The sequence below is a fragment of the Sceloporus occidentalis genome, unplaced genomic scaffold (genome assembly GCF_023333645.1).
Source record: "Sceloporus occidentalis isolate IW3139 unplaced genomic scaffold, rSceOcc1.0.p SCAF_123, whole genome shotgun sequence".
Classification (NCBI taxonomy): domain Eukaryota; kingdom Metazoa; phylum Chordata; class Lepidosauria; order Squamata; family Phrynosomatidae; genus Sceloporus; species Sceloporus occidentalis.
The window spans coordinates 2,917,855-2,944,197 of NW_028317103.1; the positions used below are offsets into that span (position 1 = coordinate 2,917,855).

The window sequence follows — 26,343 nt, forward strand, 5'->3', positions numbered from 1 at the left end:
TCTGCCCCATGATATGCCTTTTAACCCCCTTTATGCCACTCTGCCTCCAGAAATGCCTTTTGACCCCTATATGCCACTCTGCCTCCAGAAATGCCTTATACCCCTATAAGCCACTCTGGCATATAGGGGTTAAAAGGCATATCATGGGACAGAGTGGCATATAGGGGGTTAAAAGGCATTTATTTTATTACCTTCAACAAATGAAATTATGATTTGTAAGATGCATTTTGTAATTTCTCATGCTGTCTTTATCTTATATTAACCCCTTTAGTCCCCTTTAGTCTACACCCTGCTGGTATATCCAATCACACACATTGCAATCCCCAATGCAAGTTTTTGGAGACTTGCTTGGTGATCATAGTGTGATCAGCGCAGGGGAATCGCAGGGAAGAGTGTGAGAAATAATATTCCTGCATCTTTCCACAAGTGATAAAAGTAAAAATGTTTTCATTTTTTTTAATGGACTAAAAATAAAAAATAAAATTTTAAAAATAAACAAAGTGAGCTATTGCCATAATGACATGTTCCAGAGAGTACCTAGAGGGATCTCTATCCATATTGGACTGATAACAGTGCAAAAACATAAAACCACATTCTCTACCTCCAAACTCGTTAAGTCATAACTATTAAAAATACTACCCTATAGGGTACTTTGTAAGAGATGGATGTAGATCTCTAGAACATAAAAATATGTATGTGGGGTATGTCTTGTAATCAGGGGATGTTGTGGAACAAAAATTCAGTCATTCTTCAACAGGGGCTCCTAAAATAAATAGCAAAACAAGTATTTTTTAGGTTTCTTTTACATACTAGCATACTATTTATTTTTGCAAGTGTCTATGGTTTAAAATGAAAGCCCCATTTGTTCTGAAAAAAAGATGCATAATTTGTGTGGGTATATCAAATTGAAAAGGGGGAATCTTAGTTAAACCCACATATGGTAAAAATGTCAAAATAGCTCTGGGAAGTGATGTACCAAAAACCCCTGGGGCTGAAAGTGTTAAAATTAGTTGGATGATCTCAAACATTTAAATGTGACAAACAAGGGAAAATAGAGGAAATCTGGAATGGGGCAAATACATAAAAAGAGAGCATATATTAAAATATCATGGTACATGGTTATTTTCTTGCTTTGTTTATATTATATGAGGTTCTCTTGCTAAAACGCCCCAGGTGGGATAGAAACAAAGAGTTTCCTGTACTGTGGTATTTTAATATGATTATCACAACCAAGTGTGTTCTTTCCTTTCTAAGAAAGAGGACATATTTCTGTAGAATTACATTTTATCAACATATGTGATATATTTAGAAGCCACTGTTTAACTCTGTATCATATATAAACACCCTAGACCAAATGGCACCCCAGACAATGGTACTTTCTGCCCCATTCAACAAAAAAACAGGAAGTTTTACACTAGAATGATACTCTTGATAATAAACATTAAATGCCAAATCCATGAAAAAAACCACCTCATACATGGGGGAAAGGAATCAGCACCATTAAGTAGATTAATATTAACATTTTGAACACTTTCCACATAATCTTAGCTCATAGCGCCTAATTACAAGCATCTAACGGCCTCTATGCTTTTAAATTTTATGAATAAATATGGGTAGATTAAGTTACCTGCCTAATGTGTTTTACACTGGACACTTATTAAGATTTAAATCAATCTCAAGGTATCCAGACAAGTAGGCAAATTGTCAATTTCACACATAGCCTCATAGCCAGCTGTAATATATTCCACTTAAATACATCTTACTTCATTGAGAACATGTTCACTAGACTTGTGCATTCGGATTCATATGAATCTTCGAAAACAAGGAGGACTACCTTGACGAAACAAACAAAAAAGTGAAGAGCTCAGAATTTTCATTTGAATTGTTTTTCTCACTCACTCACTCTCTCTCACCCACTCATACTCTCATTAACGTTTTCTTATTCTGTGTCCTTTTCCCACAGCTCCACTTCTTCTCTTCCATCTTCTTGCTTTGTCTGTTTATGCCTGGACATGGCCTCCAAGTGAACTTCTGCAAAAGTGCACAGCCTTTGAGCACACCCTCTTCCCCATTTGTGGAAGTGCACAGAGAGGCTGCAATAATGCAGATGAGAGGAGCGGTAAAAAAACTTTTTTCTTTCTCAGCAAGTCCTCATTATTCTGTGTAACGACTTACCCACAGTTTTGTCATGATGCATCAGTCCTGCCACCTGCCAGGTACTACTGAGCCAGGATCTGCTTTGAAATCGACCGGTGGACCTTCGGAGGTAGCAGATCCATGTGGCAGACCTTCTACCCTTGCAGCCGAAACTATCACACGATAGGCCGTACTCCCATCTGAATTTATGTTATATGACCCCAGGTGACCCCTGTCTGACCCTAATTTTGCCTTGTTCTAGGCAAATACGTATGTTCCATCCATATACCCAGCTGAATGTCCTGCAGGAGATAGCTACTCTGTGAGTACATTAAAACTTGAAATAAATGGCAGCACTTTCCAGACGGGCATTGGGGTCTGAACAGACCCCTACACACACCGTGTTCACCTGAGCCAGCACTGGAGCTGACTGGAAGTGAGTATGTCACATGCAGGGAGATGTTTTTGCCCGACTGCATCTCCTGGAGGGCATTTAGCTGGGGGTTCTGCAGAATCCCCGATGCATTTGCAAAACAGACCAAACTGTAAAGGGACCATACATCTATTTTACTATATGTATTATAAAGTCATAGTTAAAAGAAGAAGTGATACATTGTGCTTCACAATAGTAAATAGTGTATACTGCTGTGCTCCCCACACAACCCACTGGTGTGTAGAAAGTAGAACAAGCAATATAAGAATGAAGTGTCGTACAAAATACAATTAAACACACTTATGTGTATAGCACAATGCAATAAAGACTTTTTTTTTTAGGTGAGCTGTGCCACACTTGCCATTGCAGCCACATGCTTGTTTGCTCTCAGACACACTTGCCTTAACATTTTCAAAATACACACTCCCTCTCCCCTTTTTATTACCGCTCCCCTTTTTCTTAATCTCTTCCTTCTCCTTATCTCTCCTATTCTTTATCATTATTTCTCTTTTACCCCCCCTTCTGCCCTTATTCTCATTATCTCTCCTCATTTTTTCACTCATTTGAAGGGGAAAGACCTTGTGCTCCCTTTATTTTGAGATCCATGATCTCCCCAACTGGCCTTGCTCCTCGCTTTCGAGTAAAGTGCATATCACTATGTAATGGATTGTCAGCTCATCTAAAGTGAAAAAAATACCCCACTGCTGATTTGGGGTTGGGTTCATGCAATGGGCAGCCAATATGACTGCTTGCTATTATGGTAACCAATAATACCACAAGAAATGTTAGTGATAGACAGGAAGAAGCATACAGAATGCTGCCAGCCAATCTATTCTGGTAGAAAACCTTGACCCCGCTGTGACATCACTATAAAACATCTCCTTCCTCAATAAAATCAACATAAAATAAAAAAGACAAAGATATATATATGCAATTAAAAAAATAAACCGTTAATAAGCACGCCTTGCACACATCTTACACAGGCACATAAATGGCGGGAAAAAGTACAAACCGAGATTGCATTACTGTATAAAAGATTGTGTGACTGTGACAATCAAGGCAATATATATACACCTGTGAATGAAAAAGTGCACAATTATACTGTAAAGAGAGTTTGCCCAAAAATAGAGAAGTAAAAGTCAAGGGTATGGTCTACTGAAAACCTGGAGATCTGGTTAGATTACTTTCATATGTTGAAAAATATACATATGGGTGCATTGGGTTGTCATTGACCATAAATTGCCTATGTTTTCCCAGAAAACAAATAGGGTACGAAATGAGAGACAAAAATGGGTTTCAATATTCAAGATGCTCAAGACAGTGTCCGAATTGTTTGTGTATTTTATGTACTACGCTTTTCTTGTTCGGTATAACGCGGTATTATCTACACCGTGAAACTGAAAACCAACAAAATGGCCGAGCACCTCCAGCATGCGACACGATAGAGTGTATTCCTATTCTAGGCAATGGGGCGGAAACAGATTCACGCCAATGAAATGAGACCCTTGTATGCTGGGCCACGAACAGCCATTCATTAACTAACACACAAAAAAATTGGCGGTTTCGTTTCCATATCGGTATAGTAATTCATATCGCGTCTCTTTCCGGTTTTACCACTTTCTGTTTATTCCTCGTTTCGCTCGTGTTTATTGCAACATCAAAGGCTTATTTGTCGGTTTGCGAAACTATGGAGGACATGTTCGCAAAATTCGTGTCACAGAAAATAAGCAAGACCCGCTGGCGGCCGGTATCGGCCTCCTCACTGCAACAGCCAGATGTCTTCGCCGCTGGCTCCTGGGATAATGAGGTGAGGGGTGCAAACTACTACTCGGGTCACAAACTCGTTTCCACGGGAGCACGTGTCTCGCACTGAACTGCACAACATACATGTGGAGTTTTAAGCTGTATAAATTATTGTAAGTTGTGTGTCCCTAAACCAATTTAGTTCTACTATCTTAACGAAATGCAACATTACAAACGTTATTCCTAATGCTGTCGGATGTCCAAACTCTTCCCAGAAATAGTTCTATAACCCCTTTCTGAAGAATGATGTACGAGGTATGACATGAAGAAATGTCCTTAGAGGATCAGTGGCATACCTGGTACGTTGTGGGTAAAGAATGTGGTGATCGTGGCAGTGCTGCTGCTGTCAGCTGTGAAGTCCAGGCAGACCTGCAACAGTAAACCTTAGATTGCTCCAATTGGAGCGATCATGCAAGGCTTAACGCCACAATCCCGTACCAGGAGCCATGGACAGACTCTGAGTTTCTTCATGTGGGGACCAGCCCTGACCCTCCCTGCTGCATGCACGCGTCATGAGAATGACTGCTATAACCCATTCAGTGCTGCAAATGGAACATTTAAGGGACACCAGCATTGAAAGAGCAAAAAGCAACTCTTTAACAGCATTTACCTGGAAGTCAAAAACGCTTCCAGGTCAAGTTGCTGTCAGACTGCTGCAGTTCAAACTGTTGCAGAGCCAATTGGAAGCGTGCTGATCATGATCAGATCACATCTTACTAATAGTGACCTGATCGTTGTGCCTGTGACAACTGTCATGGGGGGGGGGTCATCCAAGTGAAAAAATTAACAAAATGCTATGCGACCACTAATTGAACCTTTAGGTCACTTATCATTGCTCAGTCTCCCAAATCAGTAGTCATAATCTGATCACCATCTTTATTGCTCACGTCAAACACTAACTCTAAGCCTAGAATCTTACCGTACCTAAGACAATTACTCTCGAGAAACTTTTTTCTGCCAAGGGCCATTTGGATATTTATAACATAATTTGCAGGCAATACAAAATTATCAACTTAAAAATTAGCCCCACATTGTATATTTATCCCACCACCCAGCCTTTAGTATTGATTTATCCCATGCCCCCAGCCAGCACCGCCTTGTGAATTAATACCCCCACACCCTTGCATATTGCCCTGGCACACAGACCGAAAGCATAGGACTGGCTATCTTCTGCCTCAGGCAGCCTCCCTGTGGCATCTTTGCCTCAGGCAGCCTCCCTGTGTCATCTTTGCCTCAGGCAGCCTCCCTGTGCCTATCACACACACACATTCACTCATTCACAGATACTCATTCACAAATATTCCCTCATTCATTGCTGCTCGCAGACTTCCACAGGGGCCGCTGCTTCCCTCTCTGTTTGCTCTGTCCGGGAACCTGCCACAACATTCCCCAGCTCCCTGATTGCTCCATGAGAGCGTCAGTGTAGTGTTAACCCCTTCAATGCCATGATTGTGATATTTTAGGGGTTAATACCCGTTTTTGTAGGGGGCTCTGTTGTTGCAAAGCTCTTAGATCGCTCCTACAGGAATGATCAAAGAGGCTCCTCCTTGCAATCGCCGGTTTACAGATTCTAGGCTTGTGTCTCTGCTGCTGGAGGCAGCTTCAGGGACAGGGACCAAGGTTTCTTCCGCCTCCACATGAGTGTGGAGACCAGCCCCAACTCTCCCCTGCTGCCTGATCGCTCTGTTAAGATCGCAGCATTGCAGGAGTTAATATTTGATTAATATAATTATTAACATTAACCCCTTCAGTCCCCTATTGCTGCAGGCACACATCACTGCCGCTACACGGGAGATCTGGGCTCCCCTCTGTCAGCAGAAGGCAGCATCGGCTTTCTGCTTCGCCATCGCCTGTAGCAGCTGCCGCCGCGAACGCCAGTAAACTGTCACAGTCTTAAATGACCGATTGCACAATCGGTCATTCCCTGGACTGCTGACGTCACCTGGAAGGTCATCGAAGGATAGGATATCCCCTGCAGGGACTGTCTATCACTCCGATGAGTTACTGATCAGACACTGATCTCTATGCAAGTCTTGATACGGAGCTGCTATTTGTTATATATGGGCAAGTTTGAAGAACAATTAGATATCTTCGGAGGAAGCCAGTTATCCGTTGAAACGCATTGAAAGAATATATCCTTGGAGAAGAATTCTGCTGCTAGACAGTGGATCTTTTTTTCTTGCTTCATCTGAACTCCGCCCATAAAGTGTTTTGGGTTTTTTTTCTTCAAATTTTTTCGGATATTTTATTATTTTATAGGAAATTTTAGATATGATCAAAAAATGGTATCTGAAGAAAGCCATTCTTGCCCTGAAAAAAACAACATATAACTTGTGTGGGTTCACTGAATAGGAGAGGACAAAACAGCTGAACAAGAGCAATGCAGAAATATTAAAGGGGTACAAAATATAAATAAAATAAAAAGTTTTGCATGTTTCAAATTAAAGCGCTGTATTTGAATTTGTAATTTGTGTGGGTACATCAAACATGGAAAAGAAGAATCTTAACTAAGCTCACACATGGAATAATGGCCAAAAACATGTGGTACGTAGGATACTAATAACATTTGGTACTGAAGGGGTTAAACATTTCTGTATTTTCATGTAAGTAAACAAGAAAATGTCAAGTCTAATAAGGCTTATTTTATTTTACATGCTAAAGCAATCAAGTATGTTTTGTCCAAGAACCACCACACCTGGGTTTTTTTTAAGCAATTCAGAGAGGCCAACATATAAACAGATTCATTCTAAAAGCTTTACTTTATTGTGCTCTGTCATCTGTAGCCTAAATTAGTGGTCTGTGGTGTTTAGTCAAAATGTTTAAAGCAGGAAAATAGTCCTAATATTTACGCATGTGAATCAAAATATAAACTTATTGAAAAATGTAGGACTGAGAATATGCAAGTGACTAATAAGAGCAGGCATCTACTACAGGCTTTCCTCAGTTTAACAACATTCACTTTAAGGACATGCGCGAGTAAGGATATAATTTCAGCACTACCATTCCCATTTACAAATGCTGGCTTCACGAGCATTTACTTGCAGCCTCCTGGTATGGTAATTTATAAGATCAACAAAGCCATATGGTCACCCCTTTAAGTCAAAGATTGTTATGGTCATTGGTCTGATCTCATTTTTATCTTCACCATTACATTTGTTTGCAGTTGCAACAGACCTGATACATGGCGCTTTGGATCCAATTATATTCTTGATAATTATCCATTGGTGTGCAGCAAATTCCATAACTTTCTGAGAGAGCATGTTGTTGCACTTGTGTATGCATGGGTGTGATCACTGTCTAAATGTATGAGTTTACAAGACAATATAAGTTGACCAGCCCTATGCAGGCTTTTAAAGGGTCACTCCAGTGCCTATATATGAGTCCATATTGCATGGAGCCCATCTTAATATATGCACATTGCCACAAAAACAATTTCAGTGGGAGCTCAGCTGACATTTTATAACAATCTTAAGTTGAGCTGGCATGGGTTACAGCTTACATACAGCTGGTAAAGTGGTGTTTCCAGGTAAACCAAAGATTTGCTGAACTACTTGGATCCACATTTGCGTCACCATTACTCAGCCTATGCTTCTGAGTAATACAAGATAACGTGTCTTTAAAGGGACACTCCAGCAATTTTATGCACTTTAACCCTTTCAGTGCCCTATGGACGTACCGTTACGTCCAAAAAACGCATCCCAAGAATCCCCTATGGACGTACCGGTACGTCCTCCCCTTCTTGACAGCCTGGACTCCCCTCCTGACAGCAGAAGCCAGCATAGCAATAAAGTGAGCTCATTGTGACATCACTGGCAGTAATAACATGTTCATGAGGTCCCTAAGAGGATCTCTAACCTTTTTTAAAAAAAAACACAAAAAATTTAATAAAAATAAAAAAAAGATAATTATTAAAAAAGAAAAAATCCTTACATCCCATTGCCCTAACACAACCTCTAAATAGTATATCCCTCCTGCCCCTGTTCACAGCCCCCAAACCCGTTAAGCCATAATCATAAAAATTCTGCGAATGTATGTTGCCTATAAGTGCTGGGAAAGTATGGAAAATCTATATAAATTAGGTATTCAGTGGGAGCGCTTTCCTGGCTCTGGCAATTTCAAGCAGCTAATCGGTGACGAGAACTGTCAGCCCAAGGAGAAGGTAGAGAACTGCAGCTTCTTAAGATAAGTTTAAAATGTTAATGCATTTTAACCCTTTAGAACGAATTATCCCTTAGTTAACCCTTAGTTGTACGTAGTGGTACTTACTGCCCTTTCCTGCCCAATTAGCATCTTTAAAATAAAAACCACTTACCTATGTAGTAGGAAGACCTTCCCTCACATAGCATGGCTGCTCTTTTCTTCAACAAGGAAAATTGAAAAAGATCTAGTGATGAGCTCCTGTGTAAGCAGTAAAAAGGACAGGACTTGCACCAAATAAAACTCCTAAAGCGACCTGCACTCTTAAAGTGCAGTATGCAATAAATATGTGCAGATAAACTTGTGCTAATACATCAATAAATACATATATCAAAATTAAAAAAAAGAAATGGAGCTCACATAATCTCATAAATGATCATGTGCAAAAAGTGACAATAGATAAATTACCCTATTTGCTTGATTTATAAGACAACCCTGATTATAAAACAACCCCCCAAAATCTGAATATTAATTTAGGAAAAAAAGAGCCTGAATATAAGACTACCCTATAGGAAAAAAGTTTTACTAGTAAATAATCATGTAAACTATTTTTTCATATTTAATAAAAGCTATGATTGAGAAAAAAGTTTTGTTTTTATTCCCTTTTATTTGCCAACCTGCCCCTCAGTTATGCACATCTGCCCCCAGGCTTGCCACTCTGCACCCAGAAATGCCTTATACCCCCCCCCTATATGCCACTCTGCCTCCCTGATATGCCTTATACCCTCCTATATGCAACTCTGCCCCATGATATGCCTTTTAACCCCCCATATGCAACTCTGCCCCATGATATGCCTTTTAACCCCGTATGTGCCACTCTGCCTCCAGAAATATCATGGGGTAGAGTGGCATTTTTGGAGGCAGAGTGGCATAAAGGGGGTTAAAAGGCATATCATGGGGCAAGCCTTATGCCCCCCATATAACACTCCCCCCTCCCCGACTTACCACTGCATCTGACTCCCTGTTATCTAGTGGGGGCAGCGGGTAGAGGGCGGTGTTATTTCCGGCGGGGCTTATATGACTGTATTAAGCCGGTGCTCCATCATAGAAGTGCCAGCAGTAGTGGGGATTGTCTGCAACCATCGCGCAGACGTTCGCCAGCTGCCAGCTCTGCGGGGAATTCTCTCTGGCAGCCGGGGAAGCTCTGCGCTGAGAAAACTTCCGCTGCTGCCGGCACTTTCACCGGCGCTTGGTGATAGAAGCCCTGGTGGATATGCCGCCAGCAGCTGAGGTTACCAGACCGGAGGATCCAGGTCCTATGCCGGGGATCTGGATCTTAGTCTTGTAGTCAGACCTCTATTTGAGGTCTGATAAGAAGACGACCTCGTCTTTTAATCGAGCAAATACGGTAATTACTTAAGTTCAGCAAAGCCCAATCATCCAAAATAATTAATCCAGAAAGATCAACAAAAGGTCATAGGGAGATCCACTTGATGTTTCCCTCCTAGGGTTTATTATTCCACAAAGAAAAAAGAGGGGGGGAAAAGAAGGTACAATAGTGTAAATATGTAAGGTAAAAATATATAACTTATTGAATGATTATTACACAGAGCACTTATAATGCATATATAATGCATCAATTAGATTACCCATGGGGCATTACAATTAATAAAATGAAAAATGCTGGCCCTGCCTCTCTGTGACACTGATTCATTTTTTAAACAAAATATCTCCCAGAAAACTCCACTTATTTCTGCACAAAAAGTCACAGGCTGTTGGTACAACTGTGTACGACAACTTTGCTTGAGAACTATTTTTCTTTACAAAGCACTGGAATACCTATTTTATTGAGATGGTGACTTTTGGGGACAGAGGGAACGTAGCAATTCCATGTATATGGTAACATTCTGCTTACGGGAAGAATGTAAGGAAATATTTTTTATTTCATAGTTATACAGTATGCACAGATGTGGCTTGGAAAGGCCTGCCGCAAGTGCAGCTAGGTCAACTAATATCCAGTTTTATTGGGGGGGCTGATAAACTGAATTATCCACTGTGGTTCATCATGAAGGCTCAAAGAACTCATGTTCGTTACAGCAAGCACTGCCCCTAGGGCTTCAAAAAAAGAAATATTTTGGCATGTCCTCTGTAAATATGTGGATGGCTTTTTATACAATGTGCGAGTAACAACTTTAGGGGCAGTCGTGTTATTAGTCTGTCTGTCTGTCTGTCTATTTATACTTTTTTTTTATGGCATTCAAACGTTTTCCCAGATTAATAAAATAATGTTAGGATATCTGTTGCTTATCTGGAAACCTTTTATTAATTGTAACAACGTGAGACATTCCTCCTTTTTAAAAAAATATATATTTTAAGGTGATAGGTTCAAAAGCATGTTGCTCAATACTTTGAAGATATTCAGTGCATTCATGGAATTTGAGAATCTACGCAGATTGACTTTACACATAATATGTTAACTTGTGATTGCTTCAATATTTCATCACAGCAACTTTTCATTTGGTTTCTACAGGAAAACAAAGTATCTGTTTGGACCACGGGGGATTTTGGAGCAATAAATCTGCATGATGACTATCAAGGAGAGCCCAAATTGCTTTGTGATATCCGACACAGTGGTGATGTGCTAGATTTACAGGTATCTGTTTTATTTATGGGATTTATACTCTTAAATAACTGTTTCACAACCATCATGCCATTTAAGCATTTGTGAAATATGTGGCTTATAATGCTCCTTAAGTTCATCCAACTTTTCTGTAAGGACTCCTGGCTTTCCAACCATTTGTGTGCAGACTGTATGGTATTAGACATAAGACATTGTAACCTTTTTGCGATTGACACATTTTTATAAATTAGAGCCGACAATATTTTTAGGAGCCAAAAACAGGTACAATATTATTTCATATAGTGCCATCATATCCCAAAGCTCTCTACTGGTAAAAAGCACAAAACATCATAATTTTGACTTAAAGAAACGGGAAGGATCTGCTCAATTAAACTTAAACATGCATTAAATCAATATAAAAGCTATTTTTTGTGTTCATTAATAGCTAGAAAATATGTTAGCCTGGTGAATAATGCATTTATTTTCCTATTAATATTTTAGTATTTAGATCAGGAGAGGGTTGTAACTGCTTCGTCAACGGGAAGTGTCACAATCTTTCGTCACCATCAAAACAATCAGGTAATAATAAAATAACATGATGATTTAGCCTGTGTTTGTGTATGTATAAATGTAATAACAATATATATTCTTAATGCCGTATTCCTTAAGACATTATCAGAAAAACAGAAATGGGTACGAGCTCACCATCATGTGGGATCAGAAGGCTCAGCAGCTCCCTGTACCGGTATTGTGTGCAGCAGTCCAGAAATTGTTTCTGTTGGAGAAGATGGTCGTATAAACTTTTTCAGAGCAGATAGCAAAGATATAGTGAGGACCATTGGTAAGTTATTTTAAAAAATGAAGCAGTGTTCCAGGATGTTTGTGTGTATGTGTGTGTATGTTCCATAAAAATCAACTCAAGGAGGTGTTTGAGCAGGGAATGCCACCCATATAGTCACATGGATAAAAGTATTGTGGAGTTATTGCACTTAATACACTTGGTCGTTATGGAGCAAGAGGCAGAAAATGATTTAGTTATAAAGAATCTGTTATAGTTAATATATTTCCTTTTCATCAAGGGATGTTAACTAATAGAAGAGATCACAATACAGGAAAAACATGCAAGATTGCTTATGTTCTGCTTATAGTACATGCTGTTTGATACCAGAGGAAATTGAAAAGAGGTGAAACAGACACCACTATGACTGTTATATAAAAATAACCTAATTTAAGTTTTTTTTAATTGCAAGGCACTCTTTGTTTCAGATGATGCAGACAGCAGTACTATGCATGCTGTAACCTTTCTCCGTACAACTGAAATCCTTACTGTGAATTCAATAGGACAGCTGAAGATGTGGGATTTGAGACAACAAGGCAATGACCCTACCCAAATTTTCTCTGTGTGAGTGCATATTTAGTGAAAGAAAAGCATGAAGTGAAATATCCAAACTCTACGTATCAGATGAAATATTAACTAATGTTGTGAGCTTCTTGTGTCTGTCTTATTGTTTCCTCTCCCAGCCTTGGAGGAATACGATTTTTAAAATAAATATTTCTCTATTCTTTAAGATACCCCTCTTTCCTTGACAAAGCAAAAGTAATTTGAAGGTGTATACCTATATCTCTTCAGTAGATTTGCTGATTTCATCTGCTTGTTTGATAAAACTACAGGCAAGAGTGTCACATTACTTGGTGTGTTCACTTAGAAAACATTCAGCATCAGCTAGTGCATGGGGTTTTACTTTAATATTTTACAATGTGGTCATCTGTTTAAATTAATAATTTATTGTGTGTTTTACATTTTCAATCTTTTTCTTAAACAGAACAGGAGACAGAATCCCACTTCACTGTGTAGATAGACACCCTAGCCAGCAGCATATTGTAGCAACTGGCGGGCAAGATGGTATGCTGTGTATATGGGACGTCCGTCAGAGTCGAATGCCAATATCCTTGATGAATGCTCACAAGGCAGAAAGTAAGTCTAATCCATGAAACATCATTTCCACAGTAGATGGCATGGTGATGGTGGCAAATAACACTGCAATGGATGTATATGTCATGTATGGTTTTTACGGACCAAACAATGATCTGTTCCATAGGAGGTCTGAAAATTAGGTAAATACAACCTGAAATATAGCCATGTCATGATTTATTCAACAAAAATAAAGCCAGAATACAGAATCTGACATCATTGTGGAAGAATTTTGGACCACTCTTATTTACAATGTTGATTGAATTCATTGTCGTTTGCAGGCATTTGTTTATACACAGCTCTCTCTTAAGGTCTCGCCAGAGCATTTTAATTGGGATGAGGCCTCGATGAGCCATTTTGTTGTAGATTTGCTGGTGTGCTTTGGATCATCGTCGTGTTGCATGAATGAATTTTAGCCAAGCTTTAGCTGTTGGACAGATTGGACTCTAGAATACTTTGGTATACAGAGTTCATGGTCAACTCAAAGATTGGATGGTTCCCAGGTCCTGTGGCTGCAAAAGAACCCCAAATCATCCCCCCTCCACCACCGTGCTTGACAGTTGGTATATGAGGTGTTTATGCTGATATACTGTGTTTGGTTTTCATCAAGTGTGTCGCTGTGCATTATGGCCAAACATCTCCACTTTGGTCTCATCTCTGTCCAAAGGACATTGTTCCAAACAATTGTTGTTAAACCTAAGCCGTGCTGTTGTGTTCTTGTTAGAGAGAAGATGCTTTCTCTTGGCAACCCTTCCAAACCTACTTGTTCAGTATTTTTCTAATTATACTTTCATGAAATTTAACATGCTGAGGCCTGTAAAGTCTACAGCGTAACCCTCTGTTTTTTTGCAATTTCTTTGAGTGTTGCACGGTCTGACCTTGGGGTGAATTTGCTGGGATGTCCATTACTGGGAAGATTGGCAACTGTCTGATGTTTTCCACTTCTGAATAGGGATGCACCGAAATGAAAATTCTGGACTGAAACAGAAAATTCAGGATGCACTTGGCAGAAACCTGAAAATGACCCCCACTTTAGAAAAGAAAAAAACACACTCTTTTATTAAATATAAGAAACACTAAAATTGGACAAAAAACAAATAACAATAAACTCAAACAGCGGTATATATATAAATAAATAATAACTGCAATTAAGCTCCTATAATGCCCAGGCAGTCGGTTTATGCTGGAATCTAATTCCGGCATGTGATGGCTGCCTGGGCATGATAGTCGGTGTGATTGAATGACACCATGTATATGAAATGGATAGGCTTTTGGGGTAGGATGACACTCCTATCATGCCCAGGGTCCAGCATGTACTTGGCTGCCTTGGCATAATATGAGTGTGACTGATGTTAGCTGCTAGTACAGAAGCCAGTACATGCTGGAACCTGGGCTTGATAGGAGTGTGATCCTCTCCCCGAAGCAATCTAGAGCTTCCAATAAAGGTTCATGTTCATGAACACAACACTCCTATCATACCCAGAGTTCAGCATGTACTGGCTGTCTGGGCATGATAGGAGTGTGATTCCTAACAGCAACTGCCAACATCAATCATACTCCTCCTGGAACCTGGACATGATAGAAGTGTAATTTCTGCTTGCTTTTGCTACTGTGGCTGCTTGTACATGATAGGGGTGTCATTGCTCTATTAAATTGCTCTATTTAATATAAATATATATATGATTACTAACAGCAATCACACTCCTATCATGCCCTGGCAGGCAGTACATGCTGGATCTTGGGCATCATAGAATTGTGATTGCTGTTAGCAATCACATGCCTATAATGGCAAGTCAGCCAGTACCTGCTGGAATCTTGGTATGCCTGGGCATGATAGGAGTGTGATTGCTGTTAGTAATCATATATTTAATATAGCAATGACACGCCTATCATGCACAAGCAGTCAATACATGCACATAACCTACAGCCTCCCTGTGACTTGCCCCCGCCACTTATACATCAATGCTATCACATACATATTTATTCGTCACAAACATTAATTCCCTCATTCACATAAACTCATTTACACACACTCCCCCACCCTTACCTGAACTTCAGATCTTCCGGTAAGGCTCGCAGACTTATGCAGGGGCCGTTGTCTCCCTCTGCGTTGCTCGCATTCTGTTTGAATTTCTCTTGACCTGCCCAGGGGAACAGGAACGGAGCGGAGTCACGTGAGGTGACACGCATTCATGTAATTCCGCTGGGTTCCTGTGTCCCCTCGACGGAGCAAGAGACGCTGCTGAGCAACACAGAGGGAAGCGGCAGGGCCCCTGCAGATGATTATTTTCGGTGGGTTTTTTTGTTTCGGCATTTTGCCGATAATGCTATTTTCGGCTGATACGTTTTGGCCATCGATATATCGGTGCATCCCTACTTTTGAATAATCTTTCTAACTGTAGAATGATGGACTTGTTTGGAAATAGCCTTATAACCCTTCCCAGGTTAATGGGTAGAAACAATTGCTTATCTAAGGTCATTGCTGATTTCTTTCCTCCTTTGTATTGTGTTAACACACACATGAATGCTCCAGCAACTTTTAAAACTTCAGCTTTCATAGAGGTGGTCACACTTGCTGATGATCAATTAAGGACAAAAGAACACTATGGGGCGCTCGTGTATACCGGTATTAAAATGAAAGAAAAAACAAGAAAAAATATAATTGTGTAATATTCAACACAAGAGCTGTCGCTGTAAGTCTATATGATGCACTTACAGTGTTCACTTGTATTCAGGTTTTAATAGACCATCCTGTCTTCCGGATGCATATGTAGTGGGTATATGTAAAAGAGCAGAGAGACAAAATAGGGACCCCAATGGTGTATTATCATGCACTGTTTGTAACACGCAAATACCAAAATGCACTTACACTTTTGAGGGGGTTTTTTAACCCTTAAACGTCAGATGTCTTTTCCTCTGTTCCTCTTGTGGTGCCTTCCAATGTTCTGTGCACATGGGACCAGGTCCCAAAAGATGAATCAGGCTAGAACCACTCTCTGGTATAGTGTAAAATCTATTTATTCAAGGCTGACATGCCAAAACAATAAAAGTATTTACATACATCCACCAAGGGATTCTATAAAAGTAAAATAAAAAGTCTAGATAAAAAGAATAAGTAGAGCTCTGTAAAATCCTCGACGCGTTTCGCCAGTTCCGTGGCTTCATCAGGAGTAATCTTCGTTGTGGATGCGAGGTCTTTTTAAATTATGCGCGGCGCCATCTTTTTTCACCGGCGTCTGACGTCAGTACGTTCCTCGTCATCATCTCGTCCGTCGTGTTGCCCTCCCATCTCTCTTCTACTCTTCTGATGCTCCGTGAGATCCGGACATAGTCGGTAGGTAAGTAAAAACATATGTTAATAATTTCGTTTGTGTACGATCGGATAGACCGATCGAAGTCCTCATTCAGTGAACATCTGATATGCGTAGTGGGTGCCTATAGATGCCGCCCATACTGTGCATTTGATGATCTAAAACGGGCATAATGTGGAAAGAATGGGGCAGAGAGGGGGGGTGACTAATAAGGTATAGCCTTCTGTATCATACATTATGTTTAAAAACGTAATATATAAATAAAGTAATATATAAAAACCCTATATAATAGCGATATAGACAGGTGAAACAGAGAAGGAAGCCTATATGGACTAACTTCATGTGGTATGTATTACTGTTATGGTCTATTCTTTTTCAGGGGCAATGGACATGAAAAAGTGGGGAATCAAGGACAGTATGCTGAATACAGTTTGTCCATAAATAACGGATCTATAGATCCCTATGCTGTTGGTAATGAGTGGTCAATATTGCCCCAAAGTGGCAAAAGATGTTGATGTAAGCAGATAATATGTATATATATTTTTTAATAATAATAAACCATGTATATGCAAACAAATGTGTCCTGTATATTTCTTAAGGCAAAAGATCAATCAATGAAAGAATCTATACTGACATATGTGGACTAGTGCCTTGCTATTTTTTCTGTGGATGTAGGGATATATATAAAGAATGCAAAGTAGTAGAGAAAAAATGATGTATGGAACATGGGATGTTCCCACTTGGATATAACCATGGGGACCATATGTAATCCCTTACATGTTCTCACATATACGTGAATATGTCTAGTTCCATATTAAGGCCACCTTTTTTAAAGGTTTTCAATTTAAAAATCCACTCGGTCTCCCGTTTGGACAAATTCTCTACAGTGTTGCCTCCTCTCCAATTAGGGGGTACCCAGTCTATCCCCATAATTTTTAGGGACTCTATTGAGTATTTTGGACATCTATTGCAGTGTCGTGGGACACTATGTTTTATATCATTTTTTCTTATATTCCCGAGATGTTCTAGCACCCTCTCCTTCATGGGTCTTATTGTCCTCCCCACATATTGAAGACCGCAACCACATTCCAATAGGTAAACTATATTTTTTGTTTGACAGTTAATGAAGTGCTTTATGATGTGCGTTTGACCCGTTGCTGTACCTGTGAATTCATTGGTTTTTTGGGGTAAAAAAGCACACATTTTACAGTGGCCACATTTATAAAACCCATTCGGTTTGCTGCCCATGAGTGTTCCAGGTTTCTTCATTGCTACATGTTTTGGTAGCACACTCGGGGCTAATATTGTTTTTAATGACCCTGTTTTTTTAAAGATGACCTGCGGTCTATCTGGTAGTTGTGTGCCTAGGACCTCATCATTTTTTAAGATGTGCCAATGTTTGTTTATGATTTTTTTAATTTTATTCGCTTGGGTGTTATACTGGGTACAAAATGAAAAACTGAAATCATTTTTTCTTAAGGTGTTGTTTTTGTCTGTCTACTACTTCCACTTCTAGGAGTAGACAGACAACAACTTCTGGACAACAAAAACAAGCCAAAAAAACATCTTCAGGAAAGGGATTTCAGTTTTTCATTTTGTACCCAGTATAACACCCAAGCGAATAAAATTAAAAAAATCATAAACAAACATTGGCACATCTTAAAAAATGATGAGGTCCTAGGCACACAACTACCAGATAGACCACAGGTCATCTTTAAAAAAACAGGGTCATTAAAAACAATATTAGCCCCGAGTGTGCTACCAAAACATGTAGCAATGAAGAAACCTGGAACACTCATGGGCAGCAAACCGAATGGGTTTTATAAATGTGGCCACTGTAAAATGTGTGCTTTTTTACCCAAAAAAAACCAATGAATTCACAGGTACAGCAACGGGTCAAACGCACATCATAAAGCACTTCATTAACTGTCAAACAAAAAATATAGTTTACCTATTGGAATGTGGTTGCGGTCTTCAATATGTGGGGAGGACAATAAGACCCATGAAGGAGAGGGTGCTAGAACATCTCGGGAATATAAGAAAAAATGATATAAAACATAGTGTCCCACGACACTGCAATAGATGTCCAAAATACTCAATAGAGTCCCTAAAAATTATGGGGATAGACTGGGTACCCCCTAATTGGAGAGGAGGCAACACTGTAGAGAATTTGTCCAAACGGGAGACCGAGTGGATTTTTAAATTGAAAACCTTTAAAAAAGGTGGCCTTAATATGGAACTAGACATATTCACGTATATGTGAGAACATGTAAGGGATTACATATGGTCCCCATGGTTATATCCAAGTGGGAACATCCCATGTTCCATACATCATTTTTTCTCTACTACTTTGCATTCTTTATATATATCCCTACATCCACAGAAAAAATAGCAAGGCACTAGTCCACATATGTCAGTATAGATTCTTTCATTGATTGATCTTTTGCCTTAAGAAATATACAGGACACATTTGTTTGCATATACATGGTTTATTATTATTAAAAAATATATATACATATTATCTGCTTACATCAACATCATTTGCCACTTTGGGGCAATATTGACCACTCATTACCAACAGCATAGGGATCTATAGATCCGTTATTTATGGACAAACTGTATTCAGCATACTGTCCTTGATTCCCCACTTTTTCATGTCCATTGCCCCTGAAAAAGAATAGACCATAACAGTAATACATACCACATGAAGTTAGTCCATATAGGCTTCCTTCTCTGTTTCACCTGTCTATATCGCTATTATATAGGGTTTTTATATATTACTTTATTTATATATTACGTTTTTAAACATAATGTATGATACAGAAGGCTATACCTTATTAGTCACCCCCCCTCTCTGCCCCATTCTTTCCACATTATGCCCGTTTTAGATCATCAAATGCACAGTATGGGCGGCATCTATAGGCACCCACTACGCATATCAGATGTTCACTGAATGAGGACTTCGATCGGTCTATCCGATTGTACACAAACGAAATTATTAACATATGTTTTTACTTACCTACCGATTATGTCCGGATCTCACGGAGCATCAGAAGAGTAGAAGAGAGATGGGAGGGCAACACGACGGACGAGATGATGACGAGGAACGTACTGACGTCAGACGCCGGTGAAAAAAGATGGCGCCGCGCATAATTTAAAAAGACCTCGCATCCACAACGAAGATTACTCCTGATGAAGCCACGGAACTGGCGAAACGCGTCGAGGATTTTACAGAGCTCTACTTATTCTTTTTATCTAGACTTTTTATTTTACTTTTATAGAATCCCTTGGTGGATGTATGTAAATACTTTTATTGTTTTGGCATGTCAGCCTTGAATAAATAGATTTTACACTATACCAGAGAGTGGTTCTAGCCTGATTCATCTTTTGGGACCTGGTCCCATGTGCACAGAACATTGGAAGGCACCACAAGAGGAACAGAGGAAAAGACATCTGACGTTTAAGGGTTAAAAAACCCCCTCAAAAGTGTAAGTGCATTTTGGTATTTGCGTGTTACAAACAGTGCATGATAATACACCATTGGGGTCCCTATTTTGTCTCTCTGCTCTTTTACATATACCCACTACATATGCATCCGGAAGACAGGATGGTCTATTAAAACCTGAATACAAGTGAACACTGTAAGTGCATCATATAGACTTACAGCGACAGCTCTTGTGTTGAATATTACACAATTATATTTTTTCTTGTTTTTTCTTTCATTTTAATACCGGTATACACGAGCGCCCCATAGTGTTCTTTTGTCCTCATTTTGAAACACCTGGAGAGTGTTTTTTGTACGGGTTGCAGCTGAGTATCCGGGAATCATACATCATAAAGGGAAGTATTCTTTATTATTTTTTCTCTGTATACCCATTCCACACTGGTTTTCATCACTTTTTCTTTTCACATGATGATCAATTAATCAAGGGCATTTGATTAGAAGCACCTGTCTGATACTTCGCATCTTTATTCCTATAAAGCAGTAAGGGTGTACTTAGTTTTTCACACATGGCTTTTCCATTTTGGCTTTATTTTTTTCATAAATCATGACACAGTGTAATATGTCATGTGTTGTATTTTTAGACCTGCTAAGGAACAGTAGATTATGTCCACATATGTAAAATCATATACCGTATTTGCTCGATTATAAGACGACCCTGATTATAAGACGACCCCCCAAAATCTGAATATTAACTTAGGAAACAAAGAAAAAGCCTGAATATAAGACGACCCCAAAGGAAAAAAGTTTTACCAGTAAATGTTAATTCATGTAAACTATTTTTTTTAATAAAAGCTATGATTGAGAAAAAGATTTTTTTTGTTTTTATTTCTTGTATTTTCCAACCTGTCCCCCAGTTACGCACATCTGCCCCCAGGCTTGCCACTCCAATATGGCACTGTGGCCCATGATATGCCTTTTAACCCTCTATATGCCACTGTGCCCCATGGTATGCCTTTTGACCCCCTATGTGCCACTCTGCCTCCAGAAATGCCTTATACCCCTATATCCCATTCTGGCATTTAGGGGGTTAAAATGCATATTATGGGGCAGAGTGGCATATAGGGAGGTATAAGGCATTTCAGGAGGCAGAGTGGCATTAAGGGAGTTAAAAGGCATTGTACAGAGCACTCTGCCTCCAGAAATGCCTTATACCACTATATGCCACTCTGCCATTTAGGGGGTTAAAAGGCATATTATGGGGCAGAGTGGCATATAGGGAGGTATAAGGCATTTCAGGAGGCAGAGTGCTCTATTAAATGCCCCCTTAACGCCACTCCAGAAATGCCCTATGCCCCCATTTAACACACACACACACCCTATACCCCCATTTAACTAACTAACACACACACACACACACACACACACACACACACACTCTCTCTCTCCCCCCCCTTCCCCCGCTCTCCCCCCTCTCTTACCGGTGCTTCCAGCCGGGGCAGCGGGTTGACGTCGCCTTCTGCTGCAGCCGGAAGGAGGTGGAGTTGGCAGCGGGGGTTTGTATGCGTCCGTCGCGTATACTTTCCCCGGCTGTCAGAGATCAGAGTTCCCCGCACCGGTGCGGGGAACTCTGATCTCTGACAGTCGGGGAAGGTCTATGCGACGGACGCAGACAACCCCCGCTGCTAGCCACACCTCCTTCCGGCTGCAGCGGACGTTGTCTACGCGGATTGCGTAGACGTCAACCCGCTGTCCCGGCAACACAGCAGGAAGCACCGGTAAGTGTGTGTATGATGGGATGGGGGGGGGAGTCGGGTGAGACAGGAGGATCCAGGTCCCCTGCAGCGGTGCGGGGGATCTGGATCTTAGTCTCCTAATCAGACCTCTATTTGAGGTCTGATTAGAAGACGACCCCGATTAGAAGACGAGGGGTATTTTTCAGAGCATTTGCTCTGAAAAAAACCTCGTCTTATAATCGAGCAAATACGGTATTTCTATATATTGTGTGTATATATTAGGGCTGCAACTAACGATTATTTTCATAATCGATTAGTTGGCCGATTATTTTTTCGATTAATCGGATAAAAAAAATGAATGTAAATTTTTCATTTATTTAAAATAATTTAATAAACAAATTATATTAAATACAAACAGCATAATAAAAAAACTTTGATAAAATGCATTTCTTGCCTTTATTTCGCAACCAGCCCCCCCCCCCCCAATTTATGCACATTTGAGCCCAGGCTTGCCACGCTGCCTCCCACATATGCCACTCTGCCTCCCACATATACCACTCCACGCTGCCTCCCACATATGCCACTCCACTCTGCCTCCCAAATATACCACTCCACGCTGCCTCTCACATATGCCACTCCACGCTGCCTCCCACATATGCCACTCCACTCTGCCTCCCACATATGCCACTCCACTCTGCCTCCCACATATGCCACTCTGCCTCCCACATATGCCACTCCACGCTGCCTCCCACATATGCCACTCTGCCTCCCACATATACCACGCTGCCTCCCACATATGCCACTCCACTCTGCCTCCCAAATATACCACTCCACGCTGCCTCCCACATATGCCACTCCACGCTGCCTCCCACATATGCCACTCCACGCTGCCTCCCACATATGCCACTCCACGCTGCCTCCCACATATGCCACTCCACGCTGCCTCCCACATATGCCACTCTGCCTCCCACATATGCCACTCTGCGTCCCACATATACCACTCCACTCTGCCTCCCACATATGCCACTCCACGCTGCCTCCCACATATGCCACTCCACGCTGCCTCCCACATATGCCACTCCACGCTGCCTCCCACATATGCCACTCCACTCTGCCTCCCACATATACCACTCCACTCTGCCTCCCACATATGCCACTCCACGCTGCCTCCCACATATGCCACTCCACTCTGCCTCCCACATATACCACTCTGCCTCCCACATATGCCACTCCACGCTGCCTCCCACATATGCCACTCCACTCTGCCTCCCACATATACCACTCTGCCTCCCACATATGCCACTCCACGCTGCCTCCCACATATGCCACGCTGCCTCCCACATATGCCACGCTGCCTCCCACATATGCCACTCTGCCTCCCACATATGCCACGCTGCCTCCCACATATGCCACTCCACGCTGCCTCCCACATATGCCACTCCACGCTGCCTCCCACATATGCCACTGTGCCTGATACACCTTATACCCCGATACACCACTCCATCCTCCCTAGACATGCTACACTGCCTCCCAGACATGCCACACTGCCCTCCCCACATATGCCACTCCACTCTACCCCCAGATATGCCACTGTGGCCCCAGATCTGCCTTATACACCCTGATACACCACTCTGTCCTCCCCAGACATGCCACACTGCCCTCCCCACATATGCCTTATATACCCTATATGCCTTATACCCCCAGATATGTCACTCCGTCCTCCCCAGATATGCCTTATACCCCCCAGATATCTCATAGTCCCCTCATAGAGTCACAGACCATACTTTTATAAATAAGTACTGGGTTAATCTTCACTGCCCCCAGGATTTAGATTCCCCTTAGTTTGCCCCCCTTTATCTCTAACTGCACCTTAAGTTAACTTTAATAAATTAATACAATTAACCCTCAGTCCTCATCATTAAATTAACCCTAAACACCCCATTAACCATAACTGCCCCTAAATTAACCCTAAAGACCCCATCAACCACAGCATCCCCTAAATTAACCCTAAAGACCCCATGAACCACAACAGCCCCTAAATTAACCCTAAACATACCATTAACCAAAACTGCCTCAAATTAACTCCAAACACCCCATTAACCACAGCTGCTCCTAAATTAACCCTAAACACACCATTAACCATAGCTGCCCCTAAATTAACCCTAAACACCCTATTAACCATAGCTGCCCCTAAATTAACCCTAAACACCCCATTAACCATAACTGCCCCTAAATTAACTCCCACCTCCCCTAACTTTCAGTAGCCCAAATATTAATTTTATACTTACAGTTAGATGAGTGTCACAGCCATGTGGTTCTGGCCTTCTGGGAGAAGGAAGGGGCGGGGCCAGTTGTCACAGTGATTACAGGGAGGGACTGGTAAGTAGGAGCTGCTGCTGTGAGTCAGACTAAACGGATTATATAATGAGGGGTATTTTTCAGAGCGTTTGCTCTGAAAAAACCCTCATTTAATAATCGATAAAAATCGATTCAACTAATCAATAATTAAATTCATTGGCAACGATTTTCATTATCGATTATTATCGATTTTATCGATTAGTTGTTGCAGCCCTAGTATAATATATATATATATATATATATATATATATATATATATATATATATATATTTATGTGTGTGTATGTATATACCGTATTGGCTCGGATATACACCCTAAAAGTTTGGTGCTTTTTTAAAGAAATGCTGCCACTCTGTCCCCCCCCCCGAGATATGCTGCCACTCTGTCTCCCCCCCCGAGATATGCTGCCACTGTCCTCCCCCCGAGATATGCTGCCACTGTCCTCCCCCCCCCCCGAGATATGCTGCCACTGTCCTCCTCCCCCCTCGAGATATGCTGCCACTGTCGACCCCCCCGACTTACCAGAGGAGACTCCCGGGTGTCTTGCGGGGACATCTACGCAATACGCGTATACAACTTCCGGTGCCGGCACTCAGCTGATGTTGTATACGCGTATTGCGTAGATGTCCCCCGCCGGCCCCGCAAGACACCCGGGAGTCTCCTCTGGTAAGTCTTGGGGGCAGAGGTAAAACGCATCGTGCGGACGGTCACCGGCTGCGGCGATGCGGGTAAACAACCTCCGCAGCCGGTGACCATCCGCACAATGCGCTTAGACAACCTCCCGTGGAAAGTGCTGGCAGGGGAGGCTGTGTAAGCGTATCGGGGAGTAGGATGCAGGTCCCCTGCACCGCTGCGGGGGATCTGTATCCTAACCCTGCCCGGCGCCCGGGACATGCACCCCGAATATAGGCCGCACCCCCACTTTAAAGACTTAAAATGGGGGGGAAAAGTGCGGCCTATATTCGAGCCAATACGGTGTGTGTGTGTGTGTATATATATATATATATATATATAAATATATATATATTTATATATAAAACACTTTCAAAAAGATGGTCAGCACTCCAGGTCTTTAAATAGACAATTTCATTTTATTCAAAGTCAAGTCGACGTTTCAGTCATTACTGACTTTCATCAGGATATATATTTATATATATATATATATTTGTTCTATTGGTTTTGCTAGTTTATTGAGGACATACTTTCGCAGTATACAATTTAGTATATCACAATTGCTCTTGTGGTAATCATGAAAAGATAAACTGTAGCAAAAGAAGCTCATACTAAAGACTAAGTCATTTTAATCTCTCTGTACCTCTGTAGTGTGGGAAGTTCACTTCCATCCTTCAAAGCCAGATCATTTGTTTTCCTGCTCTGAAGATGGTTCTTTGTGGCATTGGGATGCCTCAGCTGAAGTTACAGAAAAGCCTTCATTCCTTGGTGAGCATACATAAATGAGTGATCCCCTGTTCTCATAAAGTTACTTAGTTAAACTATGAATCACTCTCTAATGTGGATGTGTATGTTTCTGAAACTCAACAGGTGGAAGAAACTCTTCTCTTATGTCCCGTAGTACTGTTGCAGTCTCGAATGGTGGACAGTTCTTGATGTCACCTTGGCTCAGCAGTGACCCTACAAAGAACAACTTAGAAATTACCAACCTGCTACCCAGCCCAACATTATCTGTGAACAGCCTGGATGTTTTAGGAGAATGCTTAGTCTGTGGGACAGACACAGAGGCCATCTATGTAACAAAGCATCTATTTTCATAAACTGGCCCTTGATATCATAGTTGGGTCAAAGACACATACCGTTTCTGAAATGCATCCATTCCAATGTATCTTATCATACTCACTTGTACCACATACAATATACTGAGCTACCTTGTATCATATTGCAGGTTTAAGTAATTCACAAAATAAAGCAATTCGGTAAGTTTACATGTTTCACGTTACATTGTTAAAACAACAGCCTTATATCCTTCTAAAACACCACTTTCCCTTTTTATTTGTTCCAGTTATATTTAAAATAAATCGTCAGTTTTTGTTAAGTAATAAAATAGTGCTTATATAATGTTTAATTGGACTTTGATTTATAATTTTGGTCAGAATTCCTCATCAAATTAAAAGTATTGTGTTTTGTGCAACAGATGCCTCAGAAATTGATCTATTTAATGTAAATTTGACATATAGGTATACTGTGGAAGTTTTGGCTTTGTAAAGCAAAAGCATTTAGTTAGTACCATTAAAAAAACACAACTTTTAGTTTTCATACCAAGCTACGGTATTGTCAAAAGAATGCAGATGCTGTACAGACAGGGCTGGACTGGGAAAGAAAAGCAGCCCTGGAAATATTTGGACACCAAATATATTTTATTGCGTGGTCAATCTCATG

The 26,343-nt window shown here is 40.9% G+C and overlaps 1 protein-coding gene across 2 annotated transcripts; it reads left to right on the forward strand.

Moving 5' to 3' along the window:
* Window positions 1–4,256: 4,256 nt before the first annotated feature.
* LOC149282105 (nucleoporin Nup43-like) lies at window positions 4,257–25,721 on the forward strand. 2 transcript variants are annotated; one of them, XM_089498640.1, is made up of 8 exons: window positions 4,257–4,376; window positions 11,040–11,162; window positions 11,631–11,708; window positions 11,799–11,970; window positions 12,396–12,531; window positions 12,953–13,104; window positions 25,273–25,399; window positions 25,490–25,721. In XM_089498640.1, the coding sequence occupies exons 1-8, from the start codon at window positions 4,257–4,259 to the stop codon at window positions 25,719–25,721; spliced, it is 1,140 nt and encodes a 379-aa protein (XP_089354766.1). The 2 variants fall into 2 exon arrangements, with proteins under 2 accessions (XP_089354766.1, XP_089354767.1); XM_089498641.1 differs by having other exon boundaries at window positions 25,273–25,389; window positions 25,492–25,721.
* The last annotated feature ends 622 nt before the right edge of the window (window positions 25,722–26,343 follow it).